Below are 27,828 nucleotides of genomic sequence, written 5' to 3'. Positions count from 1 at the left end.
GTGGTTCAAACCCCACAGCTGCTCCATGGGAGAATGATGAGGCAGACTGCTTCTGTAAAGAGTTACAGCCTTGGAAACCCTTTAGGGCACTTCTGCTGTGTCCTACAGGGTTGCCATGAGTCAGAATCCACTTGATAGCAGTGGGTTTGGTTTGAGTTTTCTGTAAGAAGTAGTTTTGTTGTTATAATCAGAAAGAAAGACATTTTCATTTTGGGAAAAGTCACAGAAACAGGGATATAGTTTGGTGCAAATGCAGATGGATCACTTTATAGACAGTCCAAAATGGAATATTAAAAGACCTTCTGTTGTGTTCTAATGCAGAGTGAAGACTAGAGTGGACCGTCTACAGGGAGACTCCACAGATGTGGCCTGAGTGATCGCAGTGTTTCAGGGCAAACATTATAAAAATAAACAAACGACCCAGCTAATGGAATGTGATAGACAGGATGCTGGAGTAATTATGCTAAATGCTATGCCCTTTTCTTTGTCAGAGACCTAGGAAGGACTTTAACCTCTAGGTCTGTTAATCTGGCTTCTATCACAGGCCAGACCTTGTGGCACTTCATATTCTAAATCAGAAATATATGGTTTGTCCTTGGCATGCTCTAGCCATTTTGTTTTCTTTCCATGGAAGTTTGTTATCTCATCCTAGAAATGGAAAATGTGAGGGTTGGTGATACCACACAGGTGGTGTCTGTAACCTTGAACGTCTAATATGCAGGTGGGAACTTTACCATGTGGGAATTCACTTGAGTTCTCAGAGGGCCAATGGGTCAGCCGTGTGTCCCTATAAATAAAGTTCAGGAAGGACTCTGAATTCACAACTCTGGAAAATCCCTCAGCCATGAGGTTGATCCTGTTTCTTGGTGCCCTTTTGGGGCATATCTACTGTCGGGAAACATTTGTGGGGTAAGTTGTAATTTCTGGTCCTGTTTGAGTTTTGCTGACCTGATTCATGGTTGGGCTCCATAAATCTGAAATTTTCACTTGATGGTTGCAGAACAGTGGATCTAAATGTTTAGCATTTCCAGAGAAATTCTCTTAGTTTGAAGCAGCGCTGGTGGCATGAATAGTTAAAAGGTTGCTGTTTCGAACCCACTCATTGGCTCCACAGGAGGAAGACTTGGTGATCTGCTTTTGTAAAGATTACAATAATAATAACAGTAAGACCCTATGAGGCAGTTTTACTCTGTCCCCTGGAGTCCTTATGAGTTGGAGTTGACTGAATGGCACCCAACAACAACTCTTAGAAATGGGCGAGGTGGGGACTGGTGGGGATAACAGTAGTGGGGTGATCAAAAAAAAAAGATGAATGATATTTAAAGGGGGGGAAAAAAAAGAAAAGGAAACTAAACACATATAGCCCTATTTCTCGCTGTCCTGAATCATGTTTTAGTCCAATGAAGAGAATGTAGGATTAATAGACAGTGAAAATCAAGTTACTCGGTCACTTGAAGGTTACTCTCCCATCTCTTCTTCTTCACCTTTCTGGGCTCTATCCTCCATGTCAATCCTTGCCCCTGTCTTTAGAGCTAGAGCCCAGGTGGTAGAACTTGATGAGGTTGGGAGGACCAGGGCTGCAGATTTTAGCCCAACTTCTTCTACAGTGGTTTTGTAAGGCCCAGGATGAGGAGCCATTCTTAATCCACCGTACTTAGGTTCCAAGATTCTTTGAAAGGCTCTAGGGAGCTTTCTTACTGAGTATTCCAGGGAACAAATGAAGTGGTCAAGTAACTTGTGTCCAAAAAAGTGAGTGGTCAAATTAATTACTCTGGGCAGATAAATTTGGGAATCTTAGGGTTTAAAAAAATGATAGAATTTCTAGGAACTTTTACTAAATCAGTGTGCATTATAAATCTATGAGAGGGGATCCAGGTTGCAGCATTTATGCAATTATTATTTTTTAAATTACCAAGTCCCTCCCCCCCCTTTTTTTGCAGAGCAACTCAAATGGGCTACTATTCCTTAGAGCACGCACCAGGAAACATTAGCCTAATATCTTGCTTTCCCCAGGGTCTTCCCATTTTAAAAGGGGACTCACGGGAATGGTCATGTATTACCCACAAGGAATGAGGCTCACACAGAAGACTTTCAGCACATTTGTAACAGGTGGATATTGGAGGCAGGAGAGCCTTTAAGATTTCACATTCAAAAGCACTGCAGTCCACTAGTTCACTGGCGATTGCCTGGGGCTGGGTTTTTAAAGACTTTGATTCTGGCCCTTGCATATGACTCCTCATACCAATTTCCTTCCCCATTGCAGTGACTGGGAAAGTCAGTCTGCTTTGGATAAAGGAATAGAGGAGGAACCTGTCACCAAGGAAAAGGCTCTAAGAATTCAGCTATACTGCTCAATCCTTCTCTAAGGATATGCAAGTACTTGTTTTGAAACTTCTTTTTCTTGCCAAGGTGTCCTAAACCAGTTGCCTTCAATGCAATTCCAACTCATGGTGACCACATGTGTTGCAGTGTAGAACCATGCTCCATAGGGTTCCCAAGGCTGTGACCTTTTGAAACCAGATCACCAGGCCTTTCTTTCAAGGTGTCTCTGGGTAGGTTCTAATCAACAACCTTTTACTTAGTAGCCAAGTGCTGAACCATGTGTGCCACCCAGGGACTCTGCCAAGGTGTGCTGTTGTTGTTGCATGCTATCAAACTGATTCCATCTCCGAGCGACCCTATAGGATAGAGTAGAGCTGCCCCACAGGGTTTCCTAGGCTGATTATCTTTGGAGGAGTAGATTACCAGGTCTTCTCTCTCACTGAGTAGCTGGTGGGTTCGAACCCTTGACTTTTGGGTTAGCAGCCAAGCACTTAACCATTGTGCCACGAAGGCACCATCATGTTGTCCAAGATAGTCTTTATTTCCCATTGTGTGTGTGTGTGCATGCATGTGCACATGCCAAGAGAGACACACCATGCTCTGTCCAGGTCCCAACTGTCCCTAGCTGTACACTAGTTTTGGGCTGCACAAATAGGATTTGGAGGTGGAACTCTGATGCTTCAGCAATTGATTAAAAACAAAACGAAAGAAAAAAACCCACAACCAAAAAACAAAACGAAAGCTCCTAGGTCTATTCAGATGTGAATTTGATTCCCTTTGTAAGCACCAAACTAATTATTTCACTTTTTCAACTTATTTCTGAAAAGCAGGAACGGACATGTATTAAAAGTCAATGCTTTATGAGCAGCAGGTGTTATCTGACAAATAATCATCAGCCAAAGGAAAGACAACTTTAATGGCAAGCTTCCTGCTAGGAGCTGGTACACCTCTTAATTATTATCTAGATAATACTTCCTTGGGGAAAATAAAGCCATTTCCATCAACTCCTCCTTCTGGGGGTGTGGGTCAGCATACTATTTATTAGTTTCTGGATTGTCACCAAGAGCTTGACTGCTGCAGTAACTTCTTACATGTGGAGACCAACTGGAGCAGAAAGTAACAGGAATCAGTGTCTAGGTTTTGTTTTAAGGTCATGACTGTGGCTCAATATTCTTTAGAGATCAAGTTCTTGAGATCATACCAAGGAATGAAGAACAAATAAAAAACCTGGTGGAACTGGAGGCTGAAGAACATCTTCAGGTATTTGTCCTGGTGGGGGGTCTTTACTTCCAAGAGGAAATTCTCAACTGTTACACTCAGTAATTGACAGCCTTACATTAGACTACATCTCATCTCCTCTGGCTTATCATTAAATGCTAACTCATGGAGATGGGATCACAAGGCACTGGTCCCAACTGCGTGACACTGAACAAGTCATCTACCTTCCATATGTCTCACTTTTCCATGCAGTAAAATGTAGGTAAATACACCATTCACCTCTCTCATAGGTTTACTGTCAGAACGAAAAGAGGTCAAATGTGAAAGCTACTTTGAAAAACTGTGAACACCTTTAATTCATTATTTCCCTCCTAATATAATTTATAGGAGCTCTGGTAGCATAGTGGCTAAAGCACTTGACTGCTAACCAGAAGGCTGGCAGTTCAAACCCACCAGCCACTCCTCGGAAGGAAGGTTGGGCAATCCTACTTCCGTAGTGATACTGCCTCGGAAACCCAAGGAGGGGTCGCTATGAGTCGGGGCGACTCGACGGCACATAACAACAACAACAACAACAATATAATTTATGGGAGCTCTGGTGGCGTAGTGCCTAAGGCATTTGACTGCTAACCAGAAGGCCGGTGGTTCAAACCCACCAGCCACTCCTCGGAATTTAGTATTAATATCCTGTTATGAAATGACTTGGATCACTTGAATGCCAGCTTTTGCAAAACACTGCCATAGTTTTAAATAATCTTTTCCTTCTGCCACTGAGGGAAAACAATGTAAGACATCTGCTGATGCTTGGATATTTAAAAACTTCTGTTGCAACATCTTAGGGATTCCACAGTGATCTGGTCTTAGGGGGCTCAAGATAGACTAGATACAAACTGATTTCTTGAAACATATCAGTGTTCAACTCTCCTTTTGCCTAGAATAATCCACTCATTGCCTTGGCTTGGCCTTTTATCCCTTTCAGCTTGATTTCTGGAAATCACCCAACAACCCAGGGCAGCCAGTCCATGTCCGGGTTCCCTTTGTCAGCCTCCAGGCAGTCAAAGTTTTCTTGGAGTCCCAGGGAATTGCCTATTCCATTATGATTGAAGATGTCCAGGTAAACATCCCACAGATCATCTTGGTCCACATGAATGGAAAGTCTTGTCTCCTTGGGTGCTCCCTGGTAGGGCAAGGACCTGTATATGCCGCTAGGGCTGTCCCAGAGGGTGGGCTACTCCTGCAGGGTGGACAGGGAGGGACTGTCCCTCTCCCTTTTGCATTGGGCACAAGTGGATATGGTTAACAAAAAAAAATAAGGGAAAGAGCAAAGGAGAGGCCCTAGCACGGGATAGAAAGTGCAATCTACAGGGTGTGAGGCAACGTAGAGACAAGCAGCTCCTATTTACTTAACTGGAGGTTACTCTTGGTCCTGAGTTTCCAGAAAGGTGGGATGAGCCGTAAGACAAGGCCACGTTACTCCCTGTGCCTGCAAGCCCACCATGGGACTGACTGTCCTCCTCATCTACAGCATCTGCCTGGCCAGATTAATGTCCCATCCCCTTTGGGATCAAGGGACTTTTCTTGCCATAGCTCCCCAAAGTTTGTCCAGGGCTCTGTCAGAGTAAGGGAAAGGCATGACCCCACAGCCCACAGGACAGGAAAAGGAAAGCCTGGCACTGGGGACCCGAATGCCACCATTTCTTTCATGATTGTACACTGAATTGCATTGCTAGAAATTAATCCTGGGTATAAATGATTTGTCTTAGGTTCTGTTGGATAAAGAGAACGAAGAAATGCTATTTAATCGGAGAAGAGAACGAAATGGGAACTACAACTTTGGGGCCTACCACAGCCTGGAGGAGGTAAGTGTTTCAAAATGAACATCAGAGATGGGTCACGCTCTCCTCCCATGACATGGCCTAGACACCCACTGGTAACTAACGACCTAGACAGTATTCCCATCTTATTTCCTAACTTCTCCAAGTTTCCCTAGGATTTCACAGTTTTCTGTCAGTGTCACTGGCTTCATGCCTCGTTTCCTGCAGAACCTGAAGCCCAGTTGCTCATCTTACAGCCACCTGGCCATCCTGGAAGTGTCCAGGCCACCCGAGCCGCATGCAAATAGCCCTCTTGCTCCTGCTTTTTCCCTAAGGCCTCCTTACTGATGTCTGCCCCAGGCCCTCCACAAAGCCATTTGAAAGCTCTGTTTTCCTGGCTGCCATTGAGAATGGGATCAGAGGCCACCTTGACCCTTCTGATTTCCAGCCAAAGGCATGTCTCCCAGCCTGCCCAGAGCATCAAGACTTTGTGCCAAAGCCTTGTGCAGTTTCTTCTGTCAGAATGAGTTTTGTGAAGAATGCCCCCTTCCTCTACTTGAGTCACGTGCTGCCATCTGGGCACCTGGGCAGTGCTGGGTTTGCCCCTTTGGGGGCCCATCAGGGCTTAGTTACATTGATTTTGAGGGGTGGGTGAAAGGTCGAGTAGAGTGGGGGAAGTAGAAAAGAACCCTAGAAGACATCTTGAAGGTAAACCCACTCACTGTCCTGGGGTCAATCCTGACTCCTAGCATAGAACTGCCCCACTGATTTTCCAACGCTTTACATCTTTATAGGAGCAGATGCCACAACTCTCTTCTACATCTTGTAACTACAGAGCTCCTAAGTCAGTGATTCTAAATTGCAAAGTGCTCTGAGAACAGTTTTTTCTCATTTATTTGGTGGCAGAACCTGACCTGATCTGAACGCATTTGGGGGCAAAATCTGACCTGAACGGACATGCTACTTATTTGTTTCATTGCCAGAAATATGAATGGGTTTACGATTGAGCAATGCTGCACGTCTAATATACACTATATGTTTCCCATAACTTTTCTAAAATCCTTCCAAAATTCTGAGCTACAAATCCGTATAACCCGGGGTTTCCGATAAGGCATTATGGAACAGTATCCAAAGGCCAAGGAGAAAAGGAAGTAAAGAAAACAAGATGAGCTCCGTCCTTTGCCTGGTCCCACAACATGGCGCCTATGCCCCATGGAGAGAAAACACTGACAAAAAGCTGTTTTCATTCCGTTAACTCACCAGACACACCCAGATAGGCCTCAATCCCAGCAATGGACACAGCTTGGGCGCCCCTGATGCACAGAATTTCAATTAGCCTTGAAAATAGGCGCCCGAGGAGCGCCGGGGACTCAAGTGCCTCAAGGCAGACGCCCTTTTGTCCCCTGGCCCGAGTGGCCTCGTTGCATTGTGGAGCGCCCGCCTCTACAGGCACTGTTTTGTGTGTTACTACCACTTGGTTCCTCTGATTGTGAGTGCGAAGGGCTTTGTGGCAGGAGTAGCTGCTTGCCATTGCTGGGCTGGAGGAAACCCACGGGCAAGCGAGGGAGCGGCCATTTTGCGGAGGCACTAAACTGCAAAGAGCGGCCGCAAAATGGCGCCTCCCTGTGCAGCCCGTGCAGACGCGATGACTCATCAACTCTCAGCTTCGATAGGGACATCCCAATCCTGCAGCATCCGCCCGGCTGCCGCTCCACTTTCTCCCCAGGGAATGGAAATGGCGGCAAGAAAAAGTTAACTAACAGATGCATCCTTTTATGTATGTAAACATACCTATGTATTCATTGAAAACCTTTTAGATTTCCCAAGAAATGGATCACCTCGTGGCTGAGTACCCTGCTCTCGTGAGCAAAGTGAAGATTGGCTATTCTTTTCAAAATCGGCCCATGAACGTGCTGAAGGTACACCGACCCGGGCAGCGACAGCTTTCCTTCCGAGGCTTCTAGAGTCCCGCTACGCAGACGGTGTGGGTCCGGGCTCGGCCAGCAGAGCGACCCTCCCCCAACCCCCAACCGGTCTCTGCCGGTTTTGCGCATTCCTCTTCCCCCCACCCCCACCCCCTTTTCCGGGTTTCTGGTTTCCCGCAGGCTGACGCAGGTCTGCGGGTGAGTGAGCGCCACACCGTGAGGGGCTCGCTCGCAGGGAGCCCGGGCGGGCGGGGGGCAAGTGCCGTTAGCCAGGGGGGCCGTCCTGCCCTTTTCTTTTTCTTGCCCTCTTTGTTTTCTTTCTTTCTTTTTAATTAACCAAAAGAGGGGGCAAAAAGCGCTCTGAGTACCTGACTGAGCTGTGTCTTCAAGAAATTCTTGCACTGTCTTGGATGACAGGCCACCGGGCCGCCAAAGCGAATGCCCTGAAATGAAGGCACTTTTGATTTGTTTTTGTTATTGTTGTAGTTGGGAATACACGTAACAGAACATGCACAAAGTCACCGATTTCTTCCAATTTAGTGACAAGGGTTACGTTATTCAAGTTGGGCGGCCATCCTCAACCCTTTTTTTTTTTCTGAATTCTTCCTCCCCCATGAACCTAATAATCTCGCTGCAGCCGGGAATTCCCTAACGTGAGTCGCTGTCGTCAGTTTTGTCCCACATAGATAATTCTTAAAAAAAAAAGCGCAATGCTCAAGGCAGATCGCTAAATTAAATTGCTGTTTGGTGCAAATCAGTCTGAAGGGGGTATTTTTGCTTTAAAGTTTTCATTTGTTAAGTGCTCAGTGAAAAAAACGTTCAAGTTTGACTTCAGTAACCGCTAACAGTTTTAGTGCTGATAATTTTGAGCTGCTTCACCTTGCCCTGAACCACAGTGGAAATTATTTTCCCAGCTTTCCTAGAAAGAGTTTAAGGGTGGAGGGGGGGAGGTAAATGTCACAAGTCTGCTAAATTTGGAAATGTGGCTGACTCACTGGGACAGATTTTTTTTTTTTTTTTTTTTGCCTACTTGACATCGGGGCACGTCTGCTAATGCTTAGGACTCTCCTTCCTATTTTCTCTTTCCTATTTCTTCTACAACTGCGTCACCAACCCCTAGGTTCTCCCCGCCTCTGGATTTTCCTGGCCTTCCCTTCTGCGGGACCGTTTGGGGTTGAGAAGGGTTTGTGTTTGTTTTTGAAACTTGCCTGATTTTACGTTTGAGCGCTTGTGAGAATAAATGCACAAAACCTTCGCATCCCAAACCCTGGAAACCCTCTCATTTACCTTATCTGCTATGTTTGGAATGTTGTGCAGAGATAGAAGTTGATGGTGCAAACGTTATCTTTTCCTCCTCATTTATGATCCAATTGGCAAAGTCAGTGTTCCAAAGAAGACCAAGTCAGTTTGGTCATAAAATTTAAAGTCTGGGAAGCCTCGCTAGAGCCTGCCAGGCTGTTTTTATGAAGGACTCAATAGGTTAGCATAAATATTTTTATTACAAAATTATTTTTATAATAGAATCATTGCATAAATTTGGAACATAGAGAAGTTAACAAAAAGGGAGAGGGGGCGTGGCGTAATTCTAATCCAACGACCATGGGATAGTAGCTATTAACATTTTGTTTTTTATTTTTCTATATATATTTTTTCTTTCTCTTTTTTCTTTTTCCTTCTCTTCCTTCCTCCTGGCCTCTCCCTTAATAAACCAGTTGTTGTTGTTGTTGTTATGTGCCGTCGAGTCGACCCCGACTCATAGCGACCCCTCCTTGGGTTTCCGAGGCAGTATAACTACGGAAGTAGGATTGCCCAACCTTCCTTCCGAGGAGTGGCTGGTGGATTTGAACCGCCAGCCATCTAGTTAGCAGGCAAGTGACTTAGCCACTATGCTACCAGAGCTATGTGTTATGTATGTGCATATATACATGTATTTTTTTAAAAATAAGAATGACATCATACTATTCAGTAACCTCTTACTTTCTGTTTGCAACTTATGATGAATGTATTTTCATGCCATTACATTATCTGCAAAGATTTTTTTTCAAACATCGGAAGAAGTTTGCTGCCCGTCTTGTGTGTCTGCATCCATGCTTCCATGAAAGAAGACCAAAAAGAAAAAAAAAGTCACTGAAAATGAGAATTAACCTGCAACATCACTGCCCAGTTCTGTCACATTAAGCGCAGAAAGGGGGGCTGGAGGGCAGGGTGGGGACGGGCTGGAGTGGCCGTCGCGGGGGAGCCGTTCACTTTTCCACGCATCTTTTGCAGTTCAGCACCGGAGGGGACAAGCCCGCCATCTGGCTGGACGCAGGGATCCATGCTCGCGAATGGGTTACACAAGCGACAGCACTGTGGACCGCAAATAAGGTCATTTTGCCTAAAATTCCTGGATAATTGTCTCTTTTCGGGGTCAGGACCTACCTAACCACACAGTAGCCCACTCAGCCCAAGCTGTCTGTCACACAGTTGGGAAACTGTTCCAGCCAACTTTTTGAGCGTCCCCCCCCCCCCCCCCCCAGTTCCCTGGCACTCCCCCCTGGGCCCACCACTGCATGTGCTCTTAAAAGAGTGAGCTAGAAGAGATGAAAAACATGGCGAGTGGGGACCTGGGATTTCTGCTTGAGAACAGACTTGAGAAAAATTACTTTGCTGCCGGGAACACTGAGGGCTAAGACTTAAGGTGCTAAAAACTGATACAATCAAGAAGGGGTCAGGCGACAGACAGACACAGGTACAGGAAGAGTCCACTTTGACCTCCGCAGGCAAAGTGGAATCAGTTAAGGATGTTTGGCTTGTTCTGAAAATTTCCCCAATTGGATTTTGAAGTTAGAGTGTAGCAATACCTCTTTTTCAACATGTCCCTCGGGATTGGAGCCAGGACATGGGGCTGGGTGTGACCTCGTCTGGTATTTCTTAAGTAATTAAGAAATGACACTGTATCAATCAGGATGGTAATTCATGAGCCAAGGCAACCAGTCCACTTCAGATCATTCAAGCATGTGCCACCACGTGCATACCGACTGATACATTTTTCCCTTCAATTAAAATGCGCACCTTGAGGGTATTATGAAATGGATATTTAACAGTTGAATAATAATGCCTTAGGATGGCTGAGTACAGGAAATGAATAAATTTTAATCCAGCAGAAACTTCAACTCCATAGCAATGGATCGCAAGGGAAAATATAATTCCCCAAATGGAATTCTACCAGTTCTCTGTATCTTTAGAAAAGTCCTGGTGTATTTCAGTCATCAGATGTTGGTTGTGAGTTCTTTTGGAAAGCTACCCTGTGTGGTGATGAAGGCAAATTAAAACCTTTCCTGGCTGGGTTCCTAGGTCACCTGAATGGAATCAAAGATCTCCATAGACCACATACACCACCATAGTCATAGGAAGAGTGCTATTGCTTTTGAGAGACAGCTGACAAGAGATACCTGGTTTGGTATTTGATTTGTATTTAATATTAGTGAATTATTCAGACCAGAAGTAAAAGTGTAGACGGTCACGTATTAAAACATTGTTAGCCCTGCAGGGGCTGGACTGCATTATACCTGGGGCCTTCCTGTTCACCAACACTGTGATCTCTAGGACACATTTGGGGGAAAAAACGAACCATGTTGCCCTAATATGCTCCTTTGTTCCCTGACAAAAGGCGAGTGTTGAGATTGACGTGTGTGTGTCATCTTTGCTCAGATTGCCTCTGATTACGGAAATGATCCTTCCGTCACTTCCATTTTGGACACAATGGATATCTTCCTGCTGCCGGTCACAAATCCTGACGGATATGTGTTCTCTCAAACTACAGTAAGCCAGGACTTTTTCTCTTCTTCAATAAGGATTTAGGGAGCTGTGCAGGAGTATCAAAAAACAAAATGAAAGGAATCTATCTGTTCTTGATTTAGCCGGAACGGAATGCCTCCTCTCCCAATAGTGGGCCTGAATCGAGGTATCTAGCGGGGCTGATAATCACCTCTTACCCCAGCACACGGTGGCTTTCCATGTCGCCTCGGTCAGACCCCATTTCGGCGGTTCTGCCAGGCTATTAGAGCTCAGTACTCACGGTGAGTCACCTAGGAGATTTGTTCCAATTATCTCTGTGTTTTCGTGGCAGGATTGATAGAAAAGAGGAGGCGGATGCTACCTGCTGACAATTAGATTGCAGGATTTAGGGAGGCAGTCTGATGCATCTAATGTTTTCCTCACAATCTGTAGACGAAATCCTCTGTAATAGCACGAAAAAGAGTTATGCTGTTTTTCTTTCTTTGCAATCTCATTACAAAACCCCATTGTCGCCAACGTGACCCCACGAACGTTCAAAGTGATTCAGAGCTTCAAGTTTATTTTTTGAGAGAGATGACTAGCTGAATATTTTTCAAAAGAACTTGTATTAATACCAATCCCAGTCCCACGAGAGACCCTAGGAATAAAGGGCTCCAAAGTTAAGTCAGAGGACTCCCACCCACTGGAGCCTTCTCTTGGGGGTTCATAAAAAGCAATAAAGCATTAAAAATTCTTCGAAGTTCTGAAGTAAGTTAGCCTATTGAGCCCCATGTTTCCCCAAAATATTCTCTCACAGCCCTCCCCACCCTCTCCCTATTTTTTTTTTTTTTTTATGTTTTGGTTAACGTGGAACACACTGGTGTGTTATGGGACACGGTTTGGCAGGTATTCATTTCAGGAGATGAGGGACTATCCTCACTTGTTGGGACGCCTGGGGCCTCCAGGCAGAACCCAGGATTAAGGACTAATCGCACCTCTGAGCCAGGGGACACCAGCACATTTCTAAAGAGGCCTTCGCAGGAGGGCACTAGAGAAATTACCAGAATTCTAAAGGGACCTTCACATCAGGCAGAATGACCAGCTTTCTTTCCCCCTGCATTTTAAAGAATCGGATGTGGCGGAAGACCCGGTCCAGGGTCCCTGGCAGCTACTGCGTGGGTGTGGATCCTAACCGGAACTGGGACGCAGATTTTGGAGGTGAGCGCAGGGCCTGTCAGACCATTGTCTGGCCACCTCGCTATGGCAATTGCCTCTCTCTGCAGCGCTGTCAGCCTGCAAAGCCCATTCAGGATCCAAGCCATTTAAAAACCTATTTGAGAAACACTTAAGTCTTTTCACAGGCGCGCAGCACTGTCACAGAGCTCTGAGCAGCATTTAATAAATTTCGCCTCACATCTTGGTTTTCCCACTAGCTGTAGCCAGGCTCTGGCTGGGCTTCTGAGCTGCAGGAGCCAGGCTTTGCGCAATGGCGGGAGGCTTCCCGAAGCCCGGAACCAACCACTAGGGGGCGTGAGGATCTGCTTAGAGGAGAAGCATTACATCATCTGTGGATGTTTCGAGAAAGAAAACGAAAAAGAATTACAAATAGGATTAAAACATTGATTTTCAGAATAGATTCAAAGATAAAATACTAGCTTGCTGCCCTGGCTTTGGTGACTTGCAGCTCTAACTGTTCAGAGCTCAGTGGCAGGCTGGCGAGGGGCCTGCTTTGAGCTTTCCAGCACCATCTTTTAAAACCTCTCTCTGTCACTAATCTCAAAATTGAAATTTTGTTTTCCTTACTAGGCTGCGGTAACAGGTTAAGAGTTGTGTCTTTTTCCCTGCAGTATTCCAGCACAGTGTCTGAAACAGCAGAAGACAGGCACTAAGTAATTGTAAAATGAATTAATGAGTGGCATGGAGCCAAGACATGTCCCTGGGTGGCCCCAACAGTTAAGCGCTCAGCTGCTAACTGAAATGTAGGAAGTTCCAGGAGGTTCGAATCCACCCAGAGACACCTCAGAAGAAAAGCCTGGTGATCTAATCCCACAAGATCATAGCCGTTGAAAACCTGGGAGAGTGCAGTTCGTCTCTGAAACACGTGGGTTGTCATGAGTCAGAATCATCTCTGTGACAACTGTTTTTGTTTTTTTTTTAAAAAATAATATTTTGTTGTGTCTTTCTGACAAGTTTACACAGCATATCAAGTTCCCGTTTAACAATTTTTATACAAATTGTTCCGTGACGTGGGTGACAGTTTTCATAATATGCCAGCATTCACATAATTTCCATTGTTTGTTCTGTTTCCATTGATTTTTTTTAAAAAATTAGGACTGATAAGAACACATCAGGGAATTGGGACAGGGTATGAATGAGTGGCAACTGCATTCGTTGCCTTTACAATATATATATATATATATGTTTTTTGGTGTAGGGGAGAAAAAATCAAAACATCAGATCCAAATATTGACTAATAACTAGTGATTCAATGTCAGAATTTCCCCTGAAACGTTTTTATTCCTCTAAAATAATAACTAAATAAGGTGAGAAAGGTTGTGTCTCCAATGTTGATACCACTTGAGATCCTGGGGAATGCCAGTCCCTGGTTGGCCCCTCCAGAACCTGTATCATACACAGCCCCAGCCAGGCCTGCAATGGACTCATTCCCCTGGTCATGAGCAACTCTGGTTGCTGGAGAATTTAGGCCGAGAGCCCCACCACCCTAAGGGTGGCTTTGTTGGCACATGTGGTTGTGATTTCTTCACTGTAGAAAGGGTGTCAGACGTTCCTTGCATTTGTGGCTTTGCACCTTAGAGGTACAGAGTGCATACGATCAGAATCTACTACTCTAAGAATTGGAAGTGATTTGAGACATGAACTTGCTACACTTCCACCAGTGTAAGAATTCCATCTATAATGTTAAATCTAGCTTTTCTTCAGTGACTTCCAAAGAGAGAAGATGATTAGTTTGATAGCCCTTTCTGTCATACAGAGGAACTATATTTCTTTAAAGAAGAGAGAAGGCCAGAATCACTTTATGTAGGTCTTCACTATGTCCTAGGTAGTGACTTGATCTTAGGTAATGACAGTCTTACTGCAAATTCCAGAGGAGGAACTGAATGATGTGTGGTCACTGCCTCCGTGCAACAGCCCGTTAAGCTCTCTGTTCTCACTGGGCATCTTCTGCATTCCCGTCAGGACCTGGTGCCAGTGACAACCCTTGCTCTGATTCCTACCACGGACCCAGTGCCAACTCTGAAGCTGAAGTGAAATCCATTGTGGACTTCATCAAGACTCATGGAAACATCAAGGCCTTCATTACCCTCCACAGCTATTCCCAGCTGCTGATGTTCCCTTACGGGTACACATGCTCCAACTCAGATGACTTTGATGAGCTGGTGAGTTCTTAAAACTTCATTTCAGTTCCACAGCAAATGTTCCTTGTGTGGATGACTATGTTTTAGTCATAAAGTTAGGTTCTGGGGTTGAGATGTACAAGTGATAGGTTACAAATATGAATGAGAAGTCTAACCGTTGAGAAGACTGTGATGCAGGCAAAAGACTGGTTATGAACTCTCCTAAATTATGTTTCCTTGGGAAATAGAATTCATGAAATTATTGTTGCCTTAATCTGGGTGAGCAGGAGCCTGATTAGACCATCAGTTCCTGGGATGTGCTTTCTATTGCTTAGGAAATAGCCATTTGGATTGGATCTGAGGCTCTTGGATCTGTAGTCAGATGCTTATGCTAACCAATGCGCCATCCCTGCTCCTCACCTAGAATCTTCTTGATTCTTTTGGTTTGCTTCCCTAACTTGGTGCCTTCTACTATCTTTCCTGTTCCAACTGTAGGAAGACGTGTGGTGACCTTAGGTAAAGTGGTAACATCTCAGGGGCTGCTGACAATTGAGCAAGAGCTGCCCCCAGCCCAAGAGTATGTGCCAATATTTCCAGTTAGGCTTTTAGGCTTGGTTTTTGAAACCTGTATGTTAGGGGTAAGCCCTCAGGTGGGGCTTTTTGGTCAATGCTGCCTTCAAATAGATATTGTCAGCGTCTCCCTAGACAGAAATGGAGTTAATTATTCCAATCCAGATCTCTCTTCCATGTCTTCAGTTGGATTTTAGCACAATAGGGCAGTTTTCAGGGTTTTGATGGTGAGTATTGTCACTCAAGGTTAAATGACAGAAAAAGAAGTTCATGGTTGGAGGTAACCTAAAGGTATTTGAAGTGGACCTAGATAACCTTAAGTTATCTCAATCTGATGCTCAAACCTGCCATATAATAATCTAGCTGATGGTTGAATACCTCAAAAAGGGACCGTTTCCTGCCTCCAAGGAGGCATGTTTCATACTGGGGCAGGTTTAATTGTTGGAGTTCTTCCTCTACAGAGAGCCAAAACCTATCGTTTCTACCTGCCAGCCCTCTGGCTCCAGAGAGCAAGTGTATTTCCCTTTGAAAGGTAAATCCATTCCTACTTGAAAACCTGTAACCTGCCTCCCCTAGATCTTTCCTTGTCCCAGCTTGTTAGCTGCTCTTGGCATCCCCTGACTCATGGTGAACCCGTGTCCAATGGGGTCAGACTGTTGTAACCTGTAGCGTTTTCACAGACTGATTTTTCAGAAGTAGATTGCCAGCTCTTTCTTTCTAGGCAGTCTTAGACTGGAAGCTCCTCTGAAACCCGTTCCGCATCACGGCAGCAGGCAGGCCTCCGCTGGCAGACAGGTGGTGGTGGCTGCCCTGGAGGGGCATTGGCAGGGACTCGAACCCAGGTCTCCTGTATGGGAGACGAGGATTCTGCCATTGAACCATCTCTTAACTCTATTAAACCTCTTAACCCTGTTAAACACCCCTAGTTCCTTCAAGTATTCACAGTATGGCCCCAAGCTCCCTCACCATTCTGGTTGCTGTTTTCCGGACTTGCTTTGTGTTCGTCAAGGCTGGCTCCCCGCGGTGAATGTAAACCTTGTGCTGTGGGTTAACAAGCTTGGAGCCACGTGTGACCATTACTGCCCTCATCTAGAGCATTTCTGCTCGTGCAGTCCAGGGTCACATTAGTTTTTTGGCAGTAGCTCTGTGCCGTTGACTCATGTTGGGCTCATTGACAGCTGAAACCCCCAGGCTCTTCAGGGATGCTGCTGAGCCAGGCTTCCCCCATCTGGTAATTGTATAGTTGTTTTCTTGGACCCAAGTTCAAGACCTTACATTTATCCCTAGCAAGGACAGTAAAGCCTCAATCAGTCAAAGTTGGAACCCTCAAATAACGGAAAATATTTTGCTGAGCTCCACTTCTTGGAAAAAGAGACAGTTACAGGGAAATAAGCCAATGTAGGATTCTAGTAAAAAAAAAATCAACTTCCCAGGTACATCCTGGGGTCAGTATACATCCTCCGTAGCCTCTAATATTCATCCTGTTTCTACCCACAATTTTGAACAAGGAGAGCTGGTGGCAAAATAATGACTCTGGCATATTTATTGTACCTGGATGTTCAGAGAAACAACTCGAGTCTTTATGTTGCATTTTCAAAACCAAGAAAAGTGAACTTGTACATACTTCTTAGTGAAAATGAAATGAGAAGGTGTTGTATTAAGACTCAATGAGTCGGAGTCCGGTTAACCAGACTGTCCCATTATACATTCTGCTGGCATTCGTGTTCTCAAGAGACAACACTATCCATCTATTCTCCTTGGTTCTCTCACTCTAGAACAAAGTGGCCCAAAAGGCTGCCAACTCATTGACAAACCTGTATGGCACCAATTACAAAGTGGGACCTATCTGCTCAGTCATCTGTAAGTATCTAATGTGCTGGAAGTTTTACAAATGACCCACTAGGATGGAAGGCACCATGGGTGTCTGTTGATATGAAAGGGTAGGCCCTCCTGCCTGGACCGCAGCCTTCTCCACTTTCCCTTAGCCAGGCGCGGTCTCCTCCAGGAGATACTACTGGGTGATATCTAGAACAAAGAACTTCCTAGATGTTTGGATTTTGTGCTTGCTGCTCTCCTTGTCCAGATCCTTAGGGCCCACTCTCTTCGGAGTCTCTTTGCCTGGAAATGTGCCCTTACCAACACCTGGCTCAAACTCATGCTCCTTTATCTACTTGCCCTTCCCTGGCTGAGAGGGCTCATTCCCTGGGTATCCATGGTCTGTGCCTGGGGTGTGACTCTAGGAGGACCCAGATGGTGCAGTGGATAGACTCTGTGGCAGATGTTTGTGTATTCAGAGTGTGGGAGACGAGGACAACAGTCAGGAATGAGGGCACAGTCAGCGGTAAGTCTGGTCTGTCTGCTGTCAGACCATCTGAGATTCCCTTCTCCTAGGATAGCAGTGGATCGGGATATGAACAGGAAACTGCTGCCGCTGCAGGAGCCCTAATGCTCCCCCATGCGGATTCCGAATCCCCCAAAGTCACCTGACCAAAAAGCAAAGCAGTTTTCTCAAGTCGATTCTGACTCACGGTGACCACGTGTGTGAACTGTGCTCCTTTAGGGTTTTTGTTGTTGCTGTTGATGGTAGTTGCTTTTGAATTGACTTTGATTTTCAGAAGTGGATTGCCAGGCCTTTCTTCCAAGGGGCCTCTGGTTGGACTTGAACCACTAACCTTTTTGTCTAGGAATGAAGCGTGTTAACTGTTTGCACTGCCCAGGGACTTTGCCCAAAAGCACACATACACAAAAATGCAAACCATTGCCGTCCTGTCAGTTCCAACTCACAGAGACCCTGTGCAGAGATGAACTGCCCCATAGGGTTTCCAAGCTTGTGATCTTTATGGGAGCAGACTGCTGTATCTTTCTCTGTGGGGTGGTGTTGGGTTTGAACTGACCTTTTGGTTAGCAGTCAAGCACTTGACTACTGTGGCACCACAGCTCCTTCCCAAAGGCACAATCCCTTCCTTAGAGACAAAGCCAGGAACTCAGGAACCCACAGTTGAATCCGCAGAGTTCCCTCGTACTCCCATGTCCAAGCATCCTTTGGAAATAAACGCCTCTGGTAGAACCCATTCAGTTTCAATACACTTATTAAGCATCTATTATGAGGCCGTTCTACTCTGTCACATGGCATTGCCGTGAGTGGAAATTGACTTGATGGCACACAGCAGAACAAAGCACCGTGTGCTAAACATGCCAAATATGGAGACAAAGTGATCTCACAAAGAACTCGCTGTTTAATGTGGAGGTAAACAGAAAAACCAATGAGATTTGCTATGTATGTGCAGTAGTAGACTCTACATGGTACAAAAGTACTAGAAAGTTGAGAAGATTTGACAGGGGCAGAGACAGTTGAAAGCGTCGTATGGGAGAAGGGCAGAGTTTGGAAGGTCCTGACCACCATGGAGTTAGGGAAGGGAAGAAGGGCCGGAGCATCCTGGCTAGTTAGCAGCACTTGCAAACACACAGAAGCGTGAAAGTGCGTGATGGGCTTTGGAAAGGCTGAGTGGGCTGGGGGAGTGTGCATAAGGGGAGGAGTGTGGGAGTGGAGGCATCGTGTGCCATGTTCAGGAGTTTAGAATTTAACCAGAGGATTCTGGAAGCGGCTGGATAGTTTTCAGCAGAGCAGTGAGGGAGTGAGGGTGGGCTGGAAGCAGAGGCACCCCCCGAGAGGAGCTCAGGTGATGGCGACAGCTCGCACCAGGGCAGTGCCATGAGGATCGGGGCAGGTACTTGTGGTGCTGTCACTGCCTGCATGTGGGGTTTCCCATGGAAGGGCATTGTGTGGTGCCACGAACTGAGAGAGAGGCTTCAGGGAGGTGAAAGGGGTGGGGTGGGAAGGATAAGAGCTCAGTTCCAGACGGATTGAGATTGTGGGATGTCTTGGTTACCTACGGCTGCTCAGGAATACCACAAGTGGGTGGCTTTTGTTGTTGTTGTTGCTATGTGCCGTCGAGTCAGACCCAACTCATAGCGACCCCTGCTTGGGTTTCTGAGGCAGTATCACTACGGAAGTAGATTGCCCCATCTTCCTTCCAAGGAGTGGCTGGTGGGTTTGAACAGCCAACCTTCTGGTTAGCCGTCAAGTGCCTTAGGCACTACACTACCAGACTTTAGCCAAGAGAAATTTATTCTCTCACAGTTTCGAGGCTAGAAGTCCAAATCCAGGGCAGCTGCTCTAGGGGAGGCTTTCTCTCTCTGATGGTTGTAGGGGCAGCTCTTGTCCCCTTGCAGCATCTGTGGGCCCAGCATTCCTTGGAGATCTCCATGTGTCCTAGCATCAGTCTTCCCCTGTGTCCATCAGGTTCTCAGCACAGGAACCCCGGATCCAGAGGACCCACTCTGCTCCCAGCTTTTCTTTCTTGGTGGTACTGAGGTCCCTCCTTCTCTGCTCAGTTCTGTCTCCTTTGAGCTCTTGTAGGATTAAAAAGTAATGCAGGCCACACCCCAGGGAAACTCCCTTTACATCGGGTCAGGGCTGTGACCTGAGTAAGGGTATTGCGTCCCACCCTAATCCCCTTACAACTGATTTATTTTTAAAAGTTTTGAAACTTTTTATTGTGACTTGTGTGAAAGTTTACCCTTTACAACTGGTTTGCTGATCACGTGAGATCACATCATAGGGGATGATTACATCATTACGTAACTGCCAAATTATATCATTATGTAACTGCCAAGCCACTGGGAATCATGGCCCAGCCAAGTTGACATATATTTTTTGGGGACACAATTCGATCCATGATAGGAGGCTAGAAGTCTGAATTCAGGGTGCTGGCTTCAGGGGAAGGCTTTCTGTCTGTCTGTTGGCTCAGGAGGAAAGTCCTTGTCTCTTCAGTTTCTATTCCTCAGCTCCTTGGTGATCTTTATGTGGTGTGACATTGTCTCTCCTTCCCCATTTCTACTGCTTCTCTATGCCCAATCTTTTTTTTTTAATTATTTATTGTGATTTAAAAAAAATATTTATTTTGATTTGGGTGAAAGTTTACAGAGCAAATTCATTTTCCTTACAGCAGCTCATACACATTTTGTTTCATGACATTGATTGCAATCCCCACAACCTATCGGCCCTTCCCACTCCCTCCCTGTGGTTACCTTTTCCCTGTGTCCTTCTTTCCTGTGCATTTCTGCCCTCTGAGCTATCTCCATGTGCAAATGCTACCCTTCTGATCTCCCATGGTTGATTGTTCTAAGGTGTGTACTTACCTGGTGTTGTTTTTACCTTGTAGGCCTGTTGTTTGGCTAAAAGTTAAGCCATGGAAGTAAGTTTAATTCCAAGCCTGAAGGGTGACTTGGGCCATAGTCTTGAAGGTTTTACCAGTCTCTGTCAGACCAGTAAGCCTGCTCTTTTTTTTTTTTTTAAAGAGTTTTGAGTTTTGTTCCACATTTTTCTCCCACTCTGTCCAGGATCTCCTGTACTGATCCCTTGCCAAGTGGTTGGCAGTAGCAGCTGGGCACCATCTAGTTCTTCTGGTCTCAGGGTCATGTAGGCTGTAGGCTGAGGATCCCATGATCAACTAGTCTCTGGACTAATTGTTTCCATGTGTCTTTGATTTTCTTCACTCTTCTTTGTTCCGGATGAAGAGAGACCAGTTGTTGCATCTTAGGTGGCCACTTGCAAGTTTTTGAGACTCTAGTCACTACTCACCAAAGCAGGTTGTAGAATAATGTTTTTGCCTAGTATGTTTTGCCAATTGAACTTGATGTCCCCTGTGACCATCGTTCCCAGCCCTCAGGCCTAGTGACTCACTCCCTCAAGGTGTTTGGCTGTGACTAAAAAGTTATCATAACTTTTCCCATTAGCTCTATTATATATACGGACATTCTTATAGCACGTACAAATACGTATGTAGAAATATCGTCTGCCACATTTATATATATGGTCAAGGGTATATTCCCTTTTGCCTATCTATACCTGATCATTTTGCTTGTCTACCTAATCTGTTCTTTTTATATCTCAAAAGAATTGACTCAAAACACACCCTAAACTAATGCTGTCTCATTAACATAACAAAGAAAACCCATTCTCAAATGGGATTATAAGGTGTAGGAGCTAGGAACACATATTTTTGGAGAACACAATTCAGTCTGTAACAAGGGGCTTGGTATTCAAGTGAGGTGTCCAGCAGGTGCTGGGCAGCATGGCTCTGGGTCTGCAGACAGTTTTGGGAGTAGTTAGCACAGGGAAGGTGGTTGGGAGGGAAGAGCATGAGAATATTGGAGTGAGAAGGGTGCTGGGTGGAGGGGGGACAAGGTGCCAGGCAGGGTTACAAGGAGGGAGGGAGACACATCAGGGCCAGCCAGAGAGGCAGAGAACCTGGATTTCAGATGCCAGGGGAGGAGCAATTGTTAAAAAGGCAGCAGTGGTTAACAATGATGAAAACCATGGAGAAGCCAAGGAAGACAAGGCCAGAAGGTTTTCCATTGGATTATAACCAGTAACCTGAGCAGTTTCAGGAGAGTGCTGAGGACAGCTAGAGGTGTGTATGGAGGGAAGGAGGTCAGAGACTAGTCTTTCAAGGAGCCTGGACGAGAGGGGAAGGGGCAAGACAGGAATGGAAGGGTTGTTTTTTGAGATATGAGATGTACTTATTGATGGTGGGAGAGAACTAATTGAGAGGAAGAGGTGGACAGTAAAGGAGAAAGATGAAATCATCAGTGAAGTAATAGTTCCAAAGTCAGGGAGGACTGGCCTCCCCATTCAGAAGTGGGCAGAGGTGGGAAGAGGTGGGTAGAGGCAGGCAGAGATGGGGAGAGATAGGCCAAGGTAGGTTCAGATGGGTATAGGTGGACAGAGATGGACAGAGCAGACAGAGATGGGCAGAGTAGAATAGATGTGAACAGAGATGGGCAGAGGTGGGCATAGATGGGCAGATTAGGCTTGATCAAGAAGAATGAGTCTTCAGACATGCTGTGGGCCCAGCTGTTGCTACACCTGCAGGTGGGTGGGGTTGAGGAGCTGTGGGAATGCATACATGTTAGCTGTGGCTTGCTCAGTGGAGTCTTGGAGAGCAGAGGAGAAATGTTTTACACACCATATCCATAGCACCTACTGGGTCACTTAAAGGAAGTGCAGAAACTACTGATCTGGTATAATTACCCGTCATAAAGGTTCCTTTTTGCCCTCCCCCCCACCCCGATTATTGCTATTATTTGGCTATAATGATGCATTTAAAAAACTTTATAGAAAAATAAAGATCGCAATGATCATTGTTTTTTTTCTCACTTTTATTCATTCATGGTTTTTGTCAATGAGCACAAATACATTTATCTAGTAATAATCAACGTTTGTGCCTATTTTGTGGCCAGCTTTTTTCAGTTAATGTCATTTCCTGTATTTATAGTCGAGGTATTTCATATTCCATTATATAGCTATATCCCTATATTGAGGATGACCCGATGGCACCTAACAACAACAACAATACAATTATTGTGCCTTTAGACTGTTTCAGCCTTTTGCTAAATAGTGCTGCTCTGAACATCTTTGTATAAGTTCCCTTTCCTTTTAGATTCTCTCTTGGGAGTATATTCCCAAGAGGCAAGATTACCACATGGAAAGAACAGCTTTGTAGTTCCTGCTACTGATTTTTCAGGAATTGTTACATTTTCTGGGAAGGCTGATTGGCTTACAGTCACCCAGACCTTTTTCACCATAGTCCATGTAGGATGTCTTCTACTTCATTGAGGGAAACCCATGAATGTGGAGGAAGGGGGAGACCTCATCCAAGCCTGAGACCATGATGACAGCTTCGGGCTGAGGGGTCCATGTCCTTCTCTGGTTGTCAGCCTTGGAGCATAGGACAGAGTCCAGAATGTTAGCAGGATGGCACCCACAAGATCCTCACATGTGGTACTGTTCATTTTAGTCTAAGGAGCCTAGTTTTTAAACACTTTTTTTCTGGAGGCAAGAACTGGGAACAACAAAAAAGCAAGGCTCCAGGAACTAACAGAATACCCATTGAGATGTTTCAACAAATGGGTGCAGTGCTGGCAGCCCTCACTTATCTATGCCAAGAAATTTGGAAAACAGCTACTTGGCCAACTGACTGAAAGATATCCATATGTGTGTTCATTCCAGAGAAAGGTGACCCAACAGAATGCAGACATTATTGAACAGTATCATTAATATCACATGCAAATAAAATTTTGCTGAAGATAATTCAAAAATGGTTGTAGCAGGAAACTGTCAGAAATTTAAGCTGGATTTAAAAGAGGGCATGGAATGAGGGATATCATTGCTGATGTCAGATGGATCTTGGCTGAAAGCAAAGAATACCAGAAAGATGTTTACTTGTGTTTTATTGACTATGCAAAGGCATTCAACTGTGTGGATCATAACAAGTTATGGACAACATTGCAAAGAATGGAAATTCCAGCACACTTAATTGTGCTCATGAGGAATCTGTACCTAGACCAAGAGGCAGTCATTCATGCAGAACAAGGGGGATACTGCATGGTCTAAAAGCAGGAAAGGGATGTGTCAGAGTTGTATCCTTTCAGTATACTTATTCAGTCTGTATGCTGAGCAAATCATCTGAGAAGCTAGAGGATACAAAGAGGAGGGCTGGGAGCATGGGAGGAAGACTCATTAGCAACCTGTGATATGCAAATGGTACAACCTTGCTTGCTGAAAGTGAAGAGGGCTTGAAGCACTTACTGATGAAGATCAAAGACTACAGTCTTCAGTATGGATTACATCTCAACATCAAGAAAACCAAAATCCTTATAACTGAACCAATAAGCAACATCATGATAAATGGAGAAAAGATTGAATTTGTCAAAGATTTCATTTACTTGGATGCACAATCAACGCCCAAGGAAGCAACAGTCAAGAAATCAGATACTGTATTGCACTGGGCAAATCTACTGCAAAAGATTTCTTTAAAGTGTTTTAGAGTGAAGATGCCACTTTGAAGTCTAAGGTGCGCCTGACCCAAGCCAGGGAAATTTCAGTAGTCTCACATGCTTGTGAGAACTGCACAGTGAGTAAGGAAGGGAGACCATAGAAGAATTGATGCACTTGGATTGTGGTGTTGGCAAAGAATATTGTGTATACCATGGGCTATCAGAAGGACAAACAAATCTGTCTTGGAAAAAGTTCAACCTGAATGTTTCTTTAAAGCAAGGGTGACAAGGCCAGCTCATGAATTTTGGACATGTTATCAGGAGGGACCAGTCTCAGGAGAAGGATACGTTGGGTAGAACAGACAGTCAGCAAAAGAGGGGAAGGCCCTCAATGAGATGGATTGACACAGTGGCTGTACCAATGGGCTCAAGCATAACAATGATGTGAGGATGGTGTAGGACTAAGGCAGTGTTTCATTTTGTTGTACATGGGATCGCTATCCTGACTCGAGAGCACTTACTTATTAATAACAATATGTGGGGGCAGTGTCCCTGGGTGGTGCAAATCATTAACCTCAAAAGGTTGGGAGATTGAGACCAACCAGAGGTAAGAGAGGCCTGGCGATCTATTTCTTGAAAACCAGCCATTGAAAACCCTATGAGCACATTTCTATTCTGACACACATGGCATCGCCGTGAGCTGGAGTCAACCCCACGGCCACTGGCTTTGGTATCTGGAGGTTTTACAAACAAGGTAGACCTGGAAAGGCCAAGGTTTACTATGTCATCCTTGGGTAAGGTCACAGACAAGTGAGGGAACTGAGTTATTTCGTAACAAGCAAAATCTCAGATTAGCAACAGGGTTTGCCGTGTGCTCTTCGGAGGGTGACCGTGCATGGTTGAGCAGGTTCGGGCTGCAGCCGTGCCCTTGGCTGACTCTGTTATCCAGGGTCATCTCAGCCTGGAGAAGCACTGCCTCAGTCTCAATTAAGTCCTTTTTGCCTCCTGGCCCAGGCTGGTATGCAGCTCAGGGCTGAACCTGCCTTCTCACTCCACCCAAGAGGTGGCTGGGCTTCTGTGGTGGCTGAGACACTTCTGTGCAGCTTCTAGTCAGGAAGGGCTTGGAGGAGCTGCACAGGCAATGTTTGGTCCAGGAGAGGTAGGGGGAAAAACTCAGACCTTGGGGACAGAGGGTTTGAGTTACAGCTCTGCCACTTTGGACCAAATAACCTTGGGGAGACCATTCATCTTTCCTTAGTTTCTTCATCTGTGACATGGGTCATCAAGAGGTTCCAAGCATAGAATGTAGAACACGAGTGTCCACTAACTCTAAAGCCCCACATGAATGTTGATTGTTTCCTAGTGAACTGCTCTCTTCCAGACACCTCTGATCCTTTATGTGGCCCAGCCTTTCTGATGGGATCCTAGTCTTGTATCCATAATGATAGCTACACTCATAATACCATCTTGAATGCCTGCTCCACACACATTGTGCTAGCTCTTTCACTTAATCTCTCTGAATCTCAGTTTCTTTGTCTGTAAAATGGCAATATTAATATCTCTCTCCTGACTGAGATGAAATAAATCGAGTAGCAAGTGTTCAGCACCGTCCCTAGCACATTTGGTAAGCATTCAACAAGTGTTCTAACCCACAATCATTCTGTTTCCTGTTGAATTCTTACTGCTCTGTGAAAGAAATAGTATCATTATCCCTATTTGAAAGATAAGCAAGTTGGGGCTCGGAGAGGTTAGTCATATGTTTTAGGCCACATAGCTAATGATTTGCAGAGTTTGGATTCAGTCTGAAGTCAGTATTCTACCCACTAGAGACCTCTCTCAGAAGGAGGATGGGGCAATCTACTTCCGTAGTGATACTGCCTTGGAAACCCAAGGAGGGGTCGCTATGAGTCGGGTCCGACTCGACAGCACATAACAACAACAACAGAGACCTTGGGAGGAAGGTTGGGCAATCTACTTCTGTGGTGATTCTGCCTTGAAAACCCAAGGAGTGGTTGCTGTGAGTCAGGTCCGACTTGACAGCACATAACAACAACAACAACAACAGCAACAACAACAACATAGACCTCTCTGATGGCACCGTGGTCAGGCATTCAACTGCTAACCAAAAGGATGGTGGGAGAAAGATAGACGGTCTGCTTCCATAAAGATTTACAACCTTGGAAACCCTATGAGGGTCACTGTGAGTCGGAATCAACTCAGTGGCTGTGGGTGTAGACCTCTCAGTAGGATCTGCTATGCCGTATAGCTGCATGAAAGGTCCAAGTACTTTTGGTACCCAGGGCAGATTCAGTTCAAGTCAGCAACCATTCAGTGTTTGTTATTTACCAGGAACCCTGGTGGCGCAGTGCCTAGGGTAATTGACTGCTGACCAGAAGGTTGGTGGTTCAGACCCACCAGCCACTCTGGAAGGAGGACTGGCAATCTACTTCTGTAAATATTTACCACCTCAGAAACCCAATGGGGGTTGCTAGTCGGAATCGACTCGATGGCAGTGGGTTTGGTTTTGGATTTTTTCCTGTAGCTGCTGTGGGTGAAAGCAAGGACCGTATCCCAGACATTCACAGGATTAATTCACAGTATTAACCACTGGCCCTATTTTTCCCAGGTACAGCCTCCTTGGTTTTCCTCTTTGCCCAGCTGTGTTCTTAGGTACTACTTGGTTTCTAACATCTGCCCCAGCCATGCCCTTCACCTGCCCTCCATGGGAGGGGCCTCAGAGCCAGTGTATTGCTCAGCTCTTCCAAGTCATGATTGCTCCAGGCCTTTGTAGGCTGATGCCACCTTCCTTCATCATCTGTCATGTCAGCGGTGACACATATCTCAGGTGCACATTGCTGTATTGGTTTAACCCATCATGCAATGGTGCTGGGCATGTTATTCAATATCAGAGTAGAGCCTCCCCTATCCTGTGCTGAAAGTCCCCTGAGGGCGGGGGCCAAACCTTCTACTGCATTTGTGATCCCTCCTCTTCCGCTAGAGAAAACAATAGGTAAGCCTAGCACTCATTTAGAGAAGGACTTCCGGAAGTGGTGTGGCCTCCTGAAGGGGCCCACTCACTGCCGCTGAGTCAATTCTGACTCATAGTGACCCCCATTGGGTTTCCAAGGCTGTAAATCTTTACAGAAGTAGATTGCCCCATCTTCCTCCCATGGAGAAGCTGGTGGGTTTGAACCACCAGCCTTTTGGTTAGCAGCCAAAATGCCTTACTCACTACACCACCAGAGCTCTTTCCTTGAAGGTGCAGAGATGTCAATTAGGAGAGCAGTCAAGGTTCCAAATGGGTGGGTGAAGCCAGGGCCTCCCAAGAGTACTGAAGGAAGGCTAAGTAGAGTGTCTATTTGAAGGACACCTTTTGCTTTCCAAATCACTCCTGTATTTTTTCATAAACATGATCCCCTACTAAACTGTCCCTACTCTTGTGGTGCACCAACATAAGGGTCTGACTTATCTTTGATAATAGTGGAATTGAATACAGAGGTTATGTGGCTGTGAGGGGCCAGTGGGCATAGCATAACCAAACTCTATTTTCCTTTGCCCTTCAGACCAAGCCAGTGGTGGAAGCATTGACTGGGCCTATGACTATGGCATCAAATACTCATTTGCCTTTGAACTGAGAGACACAGGTCGCTATGGCTTCCTGCTGCCAGCCAACCAGATCTTGCCCACAGCAGAAGAGACCTGGTGTGGCCTAAACACAATCATGGAGCATGTGCGAGACAGTATCTCTACGGATACTCCAGGGAGTAAACACCATTAAATCTCTTTGGTTTGAAGAAGAGTTGCATTGTGATTGTTTCTATTTCTAATCCTGATCTGGGAGCATCATTTCTTCTGTTAATGCTGTCCTGAAACACAGCAACCACTGTCTTCTACCCCTTCATCGTAACAGTGTAGCCTTTGGAGCTAGAAGTCCCTGGGTATTGTAAATGGTTAGGTACTTGACTACTAATGGAAGGGTTGGCAGTTCAAATCCATCCAGAGGCACCTTGGAAGAAAGCTCTA

The 27,828-nt window shown here is 45.5% G+C and overlaps 1 protein-coding gene across 1 annotated transcript; it reads left to right on the top strand.

The window, feature by feature from the left end:
• The first annotated feature begins 844 nt into the window (after positions 1–844).
• CPA2 (carboxypeptidase A2) lies at positions 845–27,583 on the top strand. The gene is made up of 11 exons (XM_007955394.2): positions 845–909; positions 3,501–3,582; positions 4,520–4,654; positions 5,304–5,399; positions 7,172–7,273; positions 9,548–9,646; positions 10,973–11,083; positions 12,166–12,256; positions 14,237–14,436; positions 16,740–16,824; positions 27,369–27,583. The coding sequence occupies exons 1-11, from the start codon at positions 845–847 to the stop codon at positions 27,581–27,583; spliced, it is 1,281 nt and encodes a 426-aa protein (XP_007953585.1).
• The last annotated feature ends 245 nt before the right edge of the window (positions 27,584–27,828 follow it).

This window comes from Orycteropus afer, unplaced genomic scaffold, assembly GCF_000298275.1.
Source record: "Orycteropus afer afer isolate SDZICR_OR568_19922 unplaced genomic scaffold, OryAfe1.0 scaffold00501, whole genome shotgun sequence".
NCBI lineage: Eukaryota > Metazoa > Chordata > Mammalia > Tubulidentata > Orycteropodidae > Orycteropus > Orycteropus afer.
Note: the sequence above shows the minus strand (reverse complement) of the source record. Positions and strands in the feature narration are given on the sequence as shown.